We start from the raw sequence: 15,799 nt of genomic DNA on the forward strand, positions 1-15,799 counted from the left end.
GGGTGCGTATAAGCAGGAAGCTGGACTAGAAGCAGAGCCACACTCACAATCAAGTGGTCATCAAATCGCTGATGGAGCGCCTGGTGCCTAAGAAAGGACAGTCTTAGTCCAATGGAGGTGCCTCCCTGGTGGCAGCTGCTAGGGTGACCCTGCTGCTCTGGCTTGGACCCTGGGCTGGAGGACCCCTGGGGGCTCTGGAGGGGAGAGTCCAGCAATGTCCAAGGCTGGTGGCTCAAAACACCAGAGATCCATCTGGCCCGAGAGGTCTCATTTGCAGCCCGTAGTCTCTCCAGGGCCTCTGTACTTGGCATTCAGTTTCCATGTCCATGGACACAGTCGCCCTGTGTACCATGGGTACCCCTGGGTACTTTGGAGCTTATCCCTAAACACCCAGCACCAAGGAGCTGGTTCAGATGGAAAAAAAAAAAAAAGAAAAGAAAAGAAAAGAAAAGAAAAGAAAACAGGCCCTGGAGCAGCTGAATGGGCACTGAGATGCAGTTAGGATGAATTGGCATGTGGCACTGATAACTAAATTTAGCCCCCTATGGGCCGCTGGGACAATATGAGGGGAGCCCACGAGCCAGAGTAGTGCTGTGGAGTCACCTACTGCTTCAGCAGCCACTGAGTCTGAAGTTTTGCAGCCCAACTGCTCCTTGTGATAGCACCTGCTCCCCGAGGCCTCTGTCCCATGCCCAAGGAGGCAGACCGTGGGAAATACTCCTGGCTGCAGGCTGCTGGCAGCCCTGCAGTGAGGACCGCCTCCCCGCCACCCCCCGCCACCATGCCTGCACAGTTTCTTCTTGTGGGACACAGGAAGAGGGAGGACAGCCCATGAGTGACAAGTGCACTGCTTGCCCTTTGGAAGTGTCCTTGACTGCAATGACAGCAATAGCCACGCTGTGAGGTGGCTGAGGACTGGGGAGACGGCCAAAGCCAGTGCTGACAGCGCCTGTCCCATGGGCATTTGAACCAGTGAGAGCTAACATTCAGGCCCCTGCCCAGGCTGCATCTTAAAGTGGAAGACTCTCGTAGCAGAAAGTAGGGGAGACCATTGGTGGTCTTTGGGTTAAACCTAGCCTCCTTGGTGAGAATTCTCCCCAGGAGAAGTGAGCCGACAAGCACTGGTGCTGATCCTTATGGACACGGGCCAGCTGAGAGCTACAGGGGAGCTGATGTCTCTGGGGAAGTTGAGGAGGGGGGCCCTGGTCCCTGGGTGAGATGGGTTGCAGGGACCTTGGCCTTGAAGGTTCCTGGGAGGGCAGTCAAGCAAAGCTTTACCCCAGTGTGTTGAGCAATGCACACCTGGATGCCAACGGATGTAGGGAGTATGAAGCAGCAGGTCAAGGGTACACAGGAGTGGGTGCCTGGGGGAGGCATGGCGATGCCACCAAGGCAGCCTGTGTGAGCCACAGTTGGCATGGGGAAAGGTGAGGAAGTCCCCTAGGGTACTCTATTCTCCCTTGGTATTGAAACTGAGATGTAAGGTAGGTGGGGGGAATCCTCACCATCTGGAGCGGGCTCATCCTCTACCACCCCTGCTTCACCCTTCAACATAGCCTGCAAAATGTTATTGGCCGGGGCACTGGCGCTGTGGCCTAGTGGCTAAAGTCCTCGCCTTGAATGTGCCGGGATCCCATACAGGCACTGGTTCTAATCCTGACGGCTCCAGTTCCCTTCCAGCTTCCTGCTTGTGGCCTGGGAAAGCAGTTAAGGACAGCCCAAAGCCTTGAGACCCTGCACCCACATGGGAGACCTGGAGGAAGTTCCTGGCTCCTGGCTTTGGATTGGCGCAGCACCGGACGTTGTGCTCACTTGGGGAGTGAATCATCGGACGGAAGATCTTCTTCTCTGTCTCTGTCTTTCCTCCTCTGTGTATATCTGACTTTCCAATAAAAATAAATAAATCTTTAAAAAAAACAAAAACACTATTGGTCGGGCCAAGTCAAGGTTTCTGCAAACCAAGATGAACACATACTCCCACCTCTGCCTCGCTCACAGGGATCCTTCTTGCATGGCCGAGGGGCTGACCTGGGCTGGGGGTCCAGATGACATGGGAAAGACCCAAGGTTATTGGCAGGTCATGGCAGTAAGTCAGGGACGCAGCTGATGCAGTACAAGGTGCAGATTCAGCCACATGTGGTAGGCACATCCCTGACAGGGCCCACTCAGAGCAGGTGCTCAAAAGACCTGCTTGATGAGCAGGGAAATAGCTGCGTGTCTACCCAGAGGGATGCCCAGCACTGCCACTCCATGAATGAGAAATGGTGGCCTGGGGAGATGGGGGCATGCAGGGCCCCATGGTTGGGAGATGTTAGCCTGGCATTGCAACTCAGGTGTCCCTGTTTTGAACTTGTACATCATTGCCATTGGAACACAAACTCTTGGTGGGAGATGCCATGCCTGGCTCCGGGAACCCTCTGCTTTCTGTGCCACTCCCTCCTCCACCAACGGGAGTTAAAACTGAATACAAACCCTCACCTTGACCTGATGGAGCTCCTTAATGTTAGGGCTATCCTGTGCCCTAAACAACAGGCAGGCCAGCAGGAGAGTGAATAGTCCATTTCAAAGACTTCCTCCTTACTCCACTGGTGGGCTGTGAGCTGTTCTAGCAGGCGGTTTGGGTGGCTGTAAGGGTGTAGCCAGCAGCCAGTCCGACTGCAGGCATGCCAAATGCATGCAATGCTAAGTGGCAAGTCTCAACCATCCTGAGCCTTTTGTGTTATCACTGCAGATGGCATGTACCAATGTATGTGTCCCTAAGTTAGGCTGAGAGGTGCTGGGGACCCCATGGCTTAATGCACAGCTGCTATTGGCTCTCCTGGCTCTTTCCTAACAGAAACACCCAGTAAGAAAACAGAGCTTTGGCTCTCAGTTGAACATGCTAGCCATAAACCTAGTGCAAAAACAGTGTTGCTTGCCAACGAACTAGGATATTGCACTTCTGGGGCTCCCTCTAAGGAGAAGGCAGCTGTCGGATTAATTGCACCTGAACTGTATACACCACAGGATGAGGTACTATCCATGTAGTGCCCGCCCCCTTGCTTTCAGACCCTGCACCTGCTAGGCCCTTCCTGACTCCTCACCTAGGGAGGCTCCCTCCTAGGTGACTGCTCATGTCAGGGTCACCATATCTGCTGGGCTTTCACTTTCTTTTCCTCTCCCTCACCCCCAGTCTCTTAGGGAGCATCACAACTTTGCAGGGCTTGGGTCCCCATGCTGATGCTTTCTTCCGGTCAGCCACCTACTTGGCTGTGGTGCCCAGCCAGTGCCCATCCCCTGCTGGTCCTTGAGAGCCATCAGCATGCAAGTCACACACATGGTCCCCACCCTAAGCCTTCTCCCCTTCTACTGTCTTGGCACTCCACACCCCTCATATGACTTGAGTCCAGTATTAAGTCACCTGTCTTCTCTCTCTGCCTTCTGAAAATCAGTGTAGGTCCCTTAACACCCTTTCTTCCAGGCTTGTACCCTGGCTTTCCCAGGCCTCAGGTGGAACTTCCAGGTAGGGAGGAACCAAGTGCAGCCTCCTCTGTCAGAACTGTTGTTAAGGGTACAACTTAGGCATGTTAGGTGCATGCGCAGAACTGAGCAGCTGATCTGGCAAAGTCAGAATCCCAAACCCACTTAAAGAGTTGCCTGTTTGCTCTTCCCATAGTCCTGTTTGTCTCTGTGGAGGGGACTACCACGGCAGATCTAACTGCTGGAATCCCACGGCTCCTGGGCCCGGTGGCAGGCTTGTCTCCTCCCTGCACTGTCCTCATGTGGGCTTTCTCAAGTGCAGAGAGGGACATAAGAAATGTGTCCAGGGCCCAGTGCCATGGCTCAATAGCTCATCTTTCACCTGTAAGCACCATCATCCCATATGGGCGCAGTTTGTGTCCCAGCTGCTCCACTTCCCATCCAGCTCCCTGCTTGTGGCCTGGGAAAGCAGCAGAGGATGGCCCAAGTGCTTGGGCTTCTGCACCCACGTGTGAGACCTGGAAGAAGCTCCTGGCTTTTTGGACCTGTTCAGCTCTGGCTATTGTAGCCATTTGGGAAGTGAAGCAGCAGATGGAAGATCTTTCTGTTTCTCCTTTTCTTTGTCGATCTGCCTTTCCAATAAAAATAAATAAATTTTAAAAAGAAAAAAAAATGTGTTTAGGCCACCAAGCCAGGCAACAAGGAAATGGGGCCTGAGCCAGATGTCACTTTGGAGTGGGCCTTGCTGGAGGAGGGCCTGGCAGAGTGAGTGCAGCACCATGAGCAGAGCCTTGTCTGTGTTTGCTGCACAGGGCGCGGCCTCTGAGACCTCAGTGGGGCGGCGCCTCTGGTGACCTTGACAGTCACAGAAATCAGGCCATGGGCCTGACCAACCAGGGTCCAGTGCACAAGTGCCAGCCAGAAGGGAGGCCCGCCCAGCACTGGCCTTGGGGCAGAGCGTGGGTGGGAATCTGAGAAGTGCAAGGGGCAGTCATGGGACCGAGCAGGAGCGCCCTTGCCAGGAAGGCCTTGTGACTTAAGGGCTCTGCAGTGTGGAGCGCTGCAAAGCGAGTCAATCCTGGGGGCTGGAGCACAGTAGCTTGGAGGATAAAGGGCACAGAGGTGGCAGTAGCAGCACTTTAGAGCAATGACATACATTGGGGAGGAGAGGTGGGAGCCTGAGGGGTGCGCCCGGCCAGCAAGTGTCCTGGGCCTGTTTCTGGGTATGGGGTCAAGAGCCCAGGTTCTAAGGACAGACTCTGGGGGCTTTCAGTCCTGGCTCTGAACTCCATCTCCTCAGCTGTAAACTAGGTGCTCTAACAAGGCGCATTGAGGAGGTGGGTGCAGCAGGAACACCTGAGGAACGTGATAACGTGATGCAGACTCAGAACAATCACCCAGAACTGCCACTGGGTCCCTCTCACTAGGGGACACGTGCCACACTTCCACGTGCCCCCACAACCAGGCCCATGGCTCCATGGCCATGGACAAGGATGTTCTTTTGCCAAGATCGGGGTGACCCAATTGGGGGGGTGAACCTCATGAGACTACAGGCAGAGACCTGAGCACAGAAGGGCTGTGCCTGGGTGACCATAGGCTAACCATACCACCCTCTGTCCGAACCTCAGGCTAGCCAGCAGGACAACCAAGGGGGCTGACGAGGATACCCACAGCACAAACTGTCCCTCACAAACCCAGAAAACACACTGTGTCCCCAACTATGGCAATGTGTCCTCTTTTTCTGGGAACTCTGGGTGTAAGGCAGGGCCTTCTGGGGTGGCTGAATTCTCCAGGCAGCTGAGGTGTCGAGCCTTCTCTCCCACAGAGGACGGACATGTTCCACAAGACATGTCTGACAACTAAGATGTGGCCAGGAGGGGGTTGGTCAGTGAGAGTCTTTGCCAAAGCACTGTGTGTGTGTTTGTGGGGCATGATAGAATTTTCTAGAACAAGCTATCTGCTATAGAGCTCTGTGTAGTGGGGCTGGGAGCAGAGATAGGTGGTTAAGAGATGAATGACAACAAAGAGACCCTCTTTCAGTGTGTGGCCATGTGGGCTGTTTGAGATACTGAGACAGTGCCAGAGACTTCATCCATACAGGTCTTCCACATGGATAAGGCACTGATGCGGACAGGTGGGGTGACGAGCACTCAATGTACCAATGGCAGCAGGGGTATGCTAGGGTGCATGGACATCCTACCTGGTTGGCTCTTTCGAGGTCGGTCATGATCATCTCGATCTCGTCGGCCCTGGGAAGGCGAGAGGGAGAGAATGGGTTAGTAGCCGATGAGGCAGGCTCCAGGGGCACCTGGCACGCGGGCTTCTGGCAAGGCCTGTGTGCAGGAAGGACCCAGCAGGGGTCAGCGCTGCCCCTCAGCAGGAGCTGGGCCCAGATGGTAGGGGCGGTGCTTGCTTCCTCCTCCTGGCTCCTCTGGGAGTTGGAGCTATAGTGTGTGGCCAAGAGAGCTCCAAGTGGAGGCTCTGGGCAAAGAGAAGGGACTGAAGGAGAGAGGAATTTTCTGTAGGGGAGGGAAGCAGGTGATAGGTGCACAGGTTTTGAAGTTTGCCTGGGGGAAGCCTGGTGGCTGGTGGAAAGCTCCTGACAGCGGAGGCCATACCAGGACTGGGGGACCAGGGGAGGGCAGTGGGTGTGACGGGGCAGAGGCCGAGGAGAAAGAGTTGGGGCTGTAGTCCAGTGTGAACCACCTGGTTCATGGTGCTCAGTCTGCTCTATCTGGTTGGGAAAGCACTGGAGGGCAAATGCTTGGTCCCAGCACCCAGGAGAGGGAGGAGAGGACTAACTGCCCAGTGTCCTGCAGGTGTGGTCAGTCTCTAAAAGCCACCTGAAAAATCACAGCCTCATCCCCTGCAGGACAGGGTTTGGTGACAATGCTTGAACACCCATGGGGAATGGAGAGAATGTGATAGCTCGAGACCCTTGTGCATGTGCAGATGGTGGGGGGCTTAGCCCCCAGCCCACCCTCTCTGCTCCTTCTTGGTCTCTCCAGCCTTTCACTGCACTCTGTGGTTCCAGGCAAGCTTATCAGCCTCCAGTCTGAATGAGGAAATGGACACCTGCCATTTAGGTTCAAGGCTCATTGTATCCGTCTACAGCAGTCCCAGGCAACCTGTCAAATGGCCTGGTTAAACGAAGCTATTTTGGGGATGGCTTCATGGAGAAAGCTGTGTCCCCGTAAGATAAATAACCCAGTGTGGGCCCCTGCTGGGTGGGTGGGAAGGGGTGGCATTGCAGAGAAATCATCTCACATGTAAGCCTTCTGGGTCTTAAAGCAACACAAGTGCTGCAAAGGGTAAAAGCAATGGTCCCTGAAAGTGTGCAGGGTCTCAAACATGACGGGAAGGGGACACAGATGGACAGAGCATGGCTTCCCTTGACTACATGCTGGACTCAGTAAAAGACCTGCATGGGATACAAAATGCAACCACAGGTTCACGCTCTTCTGAACTCATCATGCATTCACCAAGTGTATGTGCACACCCAGCTCCTGGTGTCATTTATTCACTCCAGCACTCATTCCAGGAATGCTGCTGCTGCCATCAGTTTGCACTAGGGACACAGGCTATTTTCCCTGCCTTCTGGATTCTCCAGAGGGCTGCAACAGCCAGGTCTAGGTGAGGCTGAAGCTAGCAGCCAGGAGCTTCATCTGGGTCTGCCACATGGGTGGCAGGGGTTCATATACTTGGGTCGTCCTCTGCTGCTTTCCTCTGCTTTCCTCTGCTTTTTTTTTGCTGGCCATTAGCAAGGAGCTGCATTGTGTTAACACAGTAGCTGGGACTTGCACCTGCACCCATGGGCTGAACCTGCTGTACCACAATGCAGGCTCCAGTCCCTGCTGGCTGGTGGCTGAGAAATGGTTTGAGTTGAGTGAGCCAAGAGGCTGAGCTGGCATCCAGGGCTGCGGCCTCAGGACTGCCCCCACCCCTCAACACACACACACACACACACACACACACACACACACACACACACACACACACACACACACACACACACACACACACACAGAGCCTGAGCTTCAGTGAGCCCACTGATTGGCCCTTCCTTGGCCCAGTTGGCTTCCATCCACTCTCTCCCGCTTGTTGGGATGCTGCTGGCCTACTTCCTTCTGTCCTCCTCCTCACCACCCCACCTTTCTTGGACAGTTTATTCTTTGATACTTTCTGCTGCCTTCGGGAAGGTTCTTCACTGGCTCTGATTAGGGCTTGGCTGCACCCACACCGTAGCCCCTCCCATTTTGCTCCTTAGCCACTTAACTCTGCATATTTCCTATTTGCATTGGGCGGGGGAGGAGCGTCCTGGCATTTCACTAGCATCTCCTCTTGCCTCTCTTCTATTGCTTTGTTCCCTTTCTCCATGGCCTGTCTGTCCTATGCCTCTTTGGGCCGCATACACTGCTGGTCTGCAGTCCGTCTTTCATTGGGATTGTTCACCTCCTCTGGGCCCCAAGGGGTCCCAAGGCAAACAGAGAAGTGAGGCTGTGGGCACCCCTCAACAAGTACACTGTGGCTGGTGCCAAGGCCAGGGAGGGCATGGGATGACCCCAAGTGTCTATTCTCCACTGTCCCCACACCAGGAGAACCCTCTGGCCCAGGGCTTGGGCCTGAACCCTTGGGAGAAGCCGCAGGAGGGGTCTTCCTGTCCTTGGCAGTGTGGCGCTTGCTGTGACCGGAGACCAAGGGCCCAGTCCAGGCCTCCAGGGTGTCCTGGAGGTCTGATCTTGAAGCTGCCAGATGACCAGTGCTTGGTGGGAGGTGGGGTGGGGTGCTGGGAATTGGTATCTGGATCTGTCTATGTTTATGAGGCCAGGGTTGGGGGGGGTGGGGATGAGGGTTGCAGTTTCCTCAAAACCACCTGGATGTCTTCCTGGGCAGTGGAAAGCTCTGGCCATGCGTTCATTCGGGTGCCCAATACACAGCACCAGGATGTCACATCGCTCATAAAAACACTAGCAACATTTATACAGGAAGGTGCCTTCTTGGCCGTCGGTGGCAATCCTGGAAATGAATGTCAAGTTTTCCATCTACTGGCTGGTTTACCTCTGGTTACTAGGCAACCGCTAAACTGACCAAAATACAACTGTGATAACAACTGCGGCAGTGGTGGTGCTCACCTTGCGCTGCCAGGGAGGGTGCGGCTCTTGTCTGTCCCTCCCTGGGCCCTGCCTCTTGGAGGCGGGGGCATGCGACACTGGGTATTGCGGTGACAGCTGGGCCCAGAGGGCTGTGGTCTCCAGTCACAGGAGGGGAAAATTGAAGGAACCAGCGATCCCCAGGGTGAGGGAAAGCATTGGCTGTGGGACTTGTCACTTATTTCTCTATGGGGGCCATTCTTTTCAAGAGGTCAAAAGAAACATAATTGACTACAGCCAGCTAGGTGCTGTCACGTGATGGGGCTGTGGGAAGGTGTGGAGGGCAGCCACTGGCATGTGCAGGCCGGCACCAAGGTGGTACTCAGCCAAGTGCAGGGGACAAGTATTAGGAAGAAAACGTTGCAGTGCTGTGCTACTGACTGTATAATTTTTTGCTTGTCATTAGCCCCCAGCCAATACAGGCTGATGAGGAATTCAGAACACTGACACTGTATTACGGACAATGAGCCAGCTAGAGAGGATGACTGTCCCAGGCAAACGTTCCCCTTTTAGATGAGGACCTCTGACACCTGTAGATTTGGGTCTTCATGGGCGCTGGTCACCACCCCCCTGCAGACTCAGGGTGATTGTAGATGACCAGGCAGCAAAAGAATCTGTGGGATGGCCATTGAAGGCCAGACCTTTCCTCGGACACGGGTGGAAAGCCAGTGGTCTCAGTGTCACACAGCCAATCAAAAGGAAAAGACATACAGGTTACTTCTTGTTTTAACAACAGAAACACACTCCTGGGGCTGCACTTTGGCACAGCACGCTAAGCTGCTATTTGGGACTCTGTGTCCCATTATTGGAGAACTGGCTTGAGTGCTGGCCTCTCCGCTTCCCATCTGGCTCCCTGCTCATGCACACTGGAAGGCAGCACATGATGGTCCCAGTATGTAGGCCCTTGCCACCAACATGGGAGACATGGGCAGAGCTCCTGACTTCAGTCTGGCCCAGTCCTGGTTGTTGAAGCCAATAGGAGTAAGAACCAGAAGATCTCTTGGCCTTTCAAATATATTGTAAGTAAGTAAATACACATTTAGAAACTGCTCCAGAATGTTTGGCTGAGTAGTGCCTACCCCTCCATGCTGGCCTAATTTGTGACTATGGTCATCATGTTTAGCATGAGCCAGCCTCAGGCCAGTTTGCTTGGCATGGGGTACAGGAGGCAAGAGGGGGTTTATCAGACTCAGTGGAGGATTAACGGAGGCCAGGTTGAAATCAGGCACTAGGCCAACCTTCCGAGACAGGAAAGGCTGGCCTGTGGCCTCATGCTTGCCACACCAAGCCTGCTGCTCTTCCCCCCGCCATGGACCCTTTTTCCATACTTCTTCATTCCTTCCCTTGGGTGACAGCACTGTGCTTACAGAACCATGTTCAACACAAAGATGACATTGGGATGTGTGTCTGGGGCCTGACTGTAAGGCCCAGCAGGGGCGTTTCCTGTCTCGCCACTCAGCAGGTGCCTGAGTTCTGGCTCTAAATATAGATGCTTTTATTTTGTTAATGAAATATCCAACTGCTCCTATTTTATTAAGACTTTTAATACAGGGCGGGTATTGATTTCATTAAGTGCCTCTGAAGCACTCACACCACTGTGGAGACGGCCCCTCCCCGGCCCCTCGATGGGAAATGATGCGGGCAGTCGCACGCCCCTGTCTGGCTGTGGTGTGCGAGGCAGTGAGCGAGCTCCTGAATTCTATTTGCTAATATTTTATTTAGTATTTTGCCATAAATATTTATATATGAAATTGGCCTTGAGGTTCCTGTCTGTTTCAGAAGAATTTCCTGCTTTTGGGCACAGAGCGAGCTATAGCAGACAGGGCGGGGTTGGCCTGGAAACCCGAAATTCATCACCCCTGGGCCCCAGGACCCCTTGGTAGCCCCTCCAGCCTGCGTGGGCGTGCCCTTCGGGTCATGGGGTCCTAGAATGCAGGGCAGGGGGGCAGAGGGCAGTACACTATCTCCTCCTTCTGTGTATGTGTGTGTGTGTGTGTGTGTGTGCTTTCCCTGCAGGCTTCAAATCCAACCTGTACAGAGCTTCTTGAGAACTCACGTCCTGCAGGGAGTGGTGGGGCTGGCTGATCACAGCAGGCCCTTCCCTGAGATCCCCACCCCCACTGCACATGATACAGCTCTGCCTCTGGCACGCACTCCTAGCCCATCACCCCTCGGTAAGGCTCAAGTCATATGAGTTCCTGCTTCGGTTCAGTCGACAGCATGCTGTGATCCTTTAGTCCGACTCTGTTCCTTGAGACCATCATGCTCATCCCCAGCTGCAGCCACGGCTGTCCCCTTAGCCGAGGTCTCCATGCTGCCCACGTCCCCAGCAGGCCTTGTAAAGGCCCCCCGCAGTCTGCTCTGTGCCCTGCCCCCTTGCTGTATTTTTACTGTGCTTTACTTCTGTCTGGGTGAGATCAAGGAAATCGTTTACCTATCCACCACCACTATTCCAGCGGACACAGCAGGCGCCTACTAAATACTGGGTGGGTGACTGTACATGTACAAAATCTGTGCTACCCGTGGTCTACACTGCTGGTGACAGGAAGTCCCCCCTGCTCCTGGCTGGCAGGGTTGCTTGGCCACGCGGCAAATGTGACTTTGAAGACATGAGTCTGTGGGCTGTTTGTGCAGGGGGAAGACGAACCCCTTTTTCTAACGTTTGGAAAATAAGATGATGGCAAGCCTCGGGAAAAATGCACACAGCTCTGGGGTGAGAACTCCCCCTGGTCCATGGGACTGGGCTCCTGCAGAAAGGGCCTAGTCTGGGCTTCTTCCCATGTGGGGCTGGGCTAGAGGCTGGCTTTGAGCATGCCCCGGCTGAGGAGAAAACAGAGGACGAGATGGGGAGGAGAGGGTTTCTGACAACCCGCAGGTGGGTACTGGTGGGGTTAGTGTTAGTTATTTTAAAAAGGTTAGAGTTCTAGTTCATATCACATTACGATATTACTACGTGCAGCTAATTCCTGCAACCTGGTTCTTTACCATGAACTGAAAACATCAGATGCAACAAGGTATCCTAGGAGGTTTATTCCAGTGGGGCAGGAACAAGGTGGAGGTGGTAATCAGTGGGGGGTGGAGGAAAGGGGAGATAAAGGGGAGATGGAGGCACCCCTGGCCCCTTATGTTCAGGTAGGCCTGCAAGGTGTGGGGGGCGGGATTGAGGGCAGGCCCCGGGGGATCAGTGCCTGCAGGTGAATGCTTAGAGATGACTGGTGAGTGGGCAGAGTTGGGGAAGGGGCTGGAAGATTGGGGGTGGGATTCTCAGGTGAAATGTAGGGTTATATCTGATTGGTGGATGGCTAGACTGGTGCGAATCTCGTGAGCTGTAAGGAAGAGGAAATGGTGCCAAGTCCAGAGTGTGATTTTCAAATAACTCCTTACAGTTAGGGCATCTCTGCCGGCGGGTGTGGAGAGGGGCTGAAGGCATATGGCTGTCCCCTGCCCTCCACAAGCCCCTGATTAGTTGTGTCTTCCTCAGAAGCCCAACCCCTCCCTGGTGAAGGCCCAGGGCATGGCCCGACCTCTGCGGAAAAGAGTGGTTCTAATTTCTGCTGGGAGTGAGTGCTGAGTGACTGTTAAGTGGTCAGGATGTCACCTCTGTATCTCGCAAGTGAGCTTGGTTCATTATTTTTTTTTAATGATCATTGTATTAAATATAAATGACAATTGCATAACATTATGGTAACTGTTAGTTAAGCAACCCTGGTCTGAGCTGACCAAAGAAGAAGCCGCAGGCCGCACCAACAAGACAGCGCAGGCAGGCTGGTAACTGACTCCTTTCTGGCCCCAAAGCTGTCGCAGGGTCCAAAACAGCCTGCGACTACCACTTGGGCAAGAGATGTGACACAAACGGGGTCACTCTGCAGGCAACCCCCAAGATCCCAAATCTGAAGGAGCACCTGTGCGCAGCCATGGGCATCTTTTGACCTCTCCTGGAGTGCCCAGGGCAGCTGCGATGCCAAAGTCCCTTTCTTTCCACAAAGCCAGAGCCCTGGGGTCTTGAGGGAGCTACTGGGGGCGTTCAACTAGGGAAACAGTGGGAAAGAAACCTGAAGAGTTACTGGGTTTTGGTTTCTTTCCATCACCCTCCAGCCTGGATGGTCACCTAGAAGGAGGTGGCCATGGGGAAGACCCCGGAACACTGACAGTGGCAAAGGGCTGTAGATGGCCATTGTGCAAGAGTTGGAGCCTTTCCCTTCCAGCCAGAACCAATTTCTGGCACCTGGGGCGCTCTGGGCCAAACACACCATGGTCCTTTTTCCAAGGAAAAGAAGAAGAGACCAGTGGTTGGGTTCGGGGAGAGAGATCAACCAAAGGACTGAGATTTGAAGGCCAACTAGCCCACTGCAACACTTGAACCACTTGGAACTGGCACAATGGAGTAGAGTAGCAAGTTAACCCTCCTCTTGTAGTGTCAGTATCTCATGTGGGCTCTAGTTCGAGTCCCGGCTGTTCCACTTTTGATCCAACTCCCTGCTAATGTACCTGGGAAAGCATTGGAGAATGGCTCAGGTGCTTGGGCCACTGGTTGAGGCCATTTGAGGAGTGAACCAGAAGATAGAAGATCTCTTATTGCTTATCCTTCTCTCTTTATAACCCTGCCTTTCTAATAAAGGAGCCACTCACACTATTCTGGGCTGCCCAGTTAAGACAGGCAGAGGTGAGGTGGACAATTCTAGGGTCCTATGGCTGAGCACGTCCTGTGTGGCAACATTTAGACTTGAGATGGGAGGATCTGGAGGGAGCAGCCAGCAAAACAGAAGCAGGGAACAGGTGAGATGGGATATGCTGGGCGGGGCCTGGGATCTGTGGCGCCTGCCCTTCTGTGTGTGTCAGGAATTCAACATAAAGGAAGTGGATTAAGGAAAAGCCTGCGGGGACTATGAAATTGGCACAGGTCATCATGGCATCTTCTTGGCCCTCCATCCTTCGTCACCTGCTAGCCATCAAGCCTCGTGAGGCCCACTGCTGCTGTCGCTTGCCTAGAAACGAGATGGGCGGGGCACAAGGGTAGTAGGCTAAGCCTCCGCCTGTGACACCAGTATCTCATACAGGGGTGCTAGTTGGACTGCTTCACTTTTGATCCTGGCTGCTTGTTTCAGGCCTACTAAAACAGCAGAGGATGGCTGGCCCAAGTACTTGACTCCCTGTACCAACATGGGAGATTTTGAAGAAGCTCCAGGCTTCTGGCTCTGGTTTGGCCCAGCTCCAGTCACGGAGGCCATTTGGAGAATGAACCAGTGGCTGGAAGGTCTCTTTCACTCTTTGTCTTTCCTTCTCTCTATATAACTTGGCCTTTTAAATTTAAATAAAATAAATCTTAAAAAAAAAAAAGTTTTGTGACAGAGGACCTGGGACAAAGAATAAGGCAGATTTCCTGCTGAACAGTAGTTACCCCCTCAGCTTCCTCCCTCGTCTGTCCCCAAAGCCAAAGCCAAGGCCAAGGGGACCTCCTGGGCCTACCCCCCAAGCCATCCAGGCTTGCCAACTACAGGCTGCTTCTGGTCCTTCCCCAGCGCAGTCACAGCCTGGCCTTCACGGCTCCAGAGAAAGCCCCCTTCTGCTTAACCGCCCTGCTCGGCAGTCTGTTTTCACCCGTGGACTGGGCAGCGAATGCGCAGGAGTAGGCACTACAGGCATCCATGGGGGAGACAGCAGCCCTCCTCTTCCTCCCTCTGGCACCGAAAGTCTGCATGGCGGCAGTGTTAAGTGCCTTTTTTTCTTCCTTTTTTCAGATGAAGATGAATAATTCAGCGGCTCCCACCCTACTTGTGAAGTGTTAGACAAACAATTCCGACGGGGCCAGACTCGCTGGCCCCAGCAAGGCCGTCCCTGCCCCGCATTCTGACATCATCGGATTTGGCCATGAATCTTTAAGAACCCCCTCCATCCTGTCTAATCACTAAAATACCACAAAGGAAGTGCACGCTACTTCAGACAGTGGGGGGAGAAAATAGAAAGGTTAATTGAAACATCAAATTTTCCCTTGTAGCCGAGCCAAAAGTGGATGTGGCTGTCGCGACATAGCTGAACTGTGCAAACAGGACCCTGGGGTAGGCTGTGCCTTAGTCACCACCAAGCCTGCCAAGCCAGCTCCTGACTTGGCCCCCAGGATCTGTTCTTGGGGGCCTTACTGAGTCCTAAGATTTCGAGGAAGAAGACTGACACAGGACTTTTAAGTCAAAAGACCAAACAGACCAATAGTAATGGAAACAAGCTTCGTGGGTATGTTGGAGAATTCTCAGTGGGGACCCGTTCCCTGAGCTTCGTGGCTGGGTAATGTTAGCCCATGCAGCCCCCTCACTTGCGGCATGGGTGGCCTCGTAGCCAGCCAGCCTTGCCCTTGACCACCAAACCTGCAGCAATCCCCGCAGTTCTGGCCATGAGGTGGATCTGGTTGTTTTTCAGAGGCCAGGGTACGGGGCTTGCCAATGTGTGACCTACAGGAGGGCCCTGGGTACTCAGGATAAATTTCTGAGGTTAGCATAAGTCCAAGCGACGGGTGGATGGTCTGCAATGGTGGGTGGTCTACTTGGCCTTGGAATGTACAGGAGCAGCGTGTTCTGCATGGTGAAGCTGGATTGTGCTATGGTGGGGCAGTGGCCGTTACCATGGTGCCAGACTGTCCCAACAGCATAGGGTGAGGAGGAAAGTCACCTCCTGGGCTCTCCTGGGCTTTCCTCACTACTTCTGCACCTGCGCATGCCTGTTATCAATGCTGAGTGGGGCTGTGCTGATCGGGAGTCTCGGGGCACTTAGCTGGGCATCGGGGTGGCTTGGCCAGACCTCCGAGAGTCCGTGAGAGATCCAGAGGATCAGAGATGACAGATGAAGCCTGCAGGGCCCATCCACTCACAGAAAGAAACGTAACAGAACACACTAAGCAGTGTACCATGTAGCACAAGAACATTAAGGAGAAGTCAGTAATGCTAAACACACAGTAATAATAAAAACACAACAAGCCTGCACTTGTCTTAAACCATGAGGACCTATAAAATACAGGGAATAAAAGATGGGATGAAAAGCAGTAAGATTGAAGAGGTGGTCCTACCAGGGACTCAATACCCAGACAGGAGAATCTAACGCCGTTCCGGGCGTCCAACTGTCCAGACTTGCAAAACCAGGCCACAGCAGGGTTTATGGGACATAGAAAAGGCTGGACACCTAAAACCAAGAGGCTCCGGCAT

At 53.7% G+C, this 15,799-nt stretch overlaps 1 protein-coding gene across 11 annotated transcripts in view; it reads right to left on the bottom strand.

Moving 5' to 3' along the window:
• CUX1 (cut like homeobox 1) overlaps positions 1 to 15,799 on the bottom strand; it is a 290,730-nt gene that overhangs the window by 71,810 nt on the left and 203,121 nt on the right. For all 11 annotated transcript variants that reach the window (XM_040972859.1, XM_040972860.1, XM_040972857.1 and 8 more), the window contains one exon: positions 5,660 to 5,708. In XM_040972859.1, the coding sequence (XP_040828793.1) occupies positions 5,660 to 5,708 (49 nt within the window). The remainder of the gene's footprint in view (positions 1 to 5,659; positions 5,709 to 15,799) is intronic.

Source organism: Ochotona curzoniae, unplaced genomic scaffold (genome assembly GCF_017591425.1).
Source record: "Ochotona curzoniae isolate NIBS_2020 unplaced genomic scaffold, NIBS_Ocur_1.0 contig_2321, whole genome shotgun sequence".
NCBI classification, from domain to species: Eukaryota; Metazoa; Chordata; class Mammalia; order Lagomorpha; family Ochotonidae; genus Ochotona; species Ochotona curzoniae.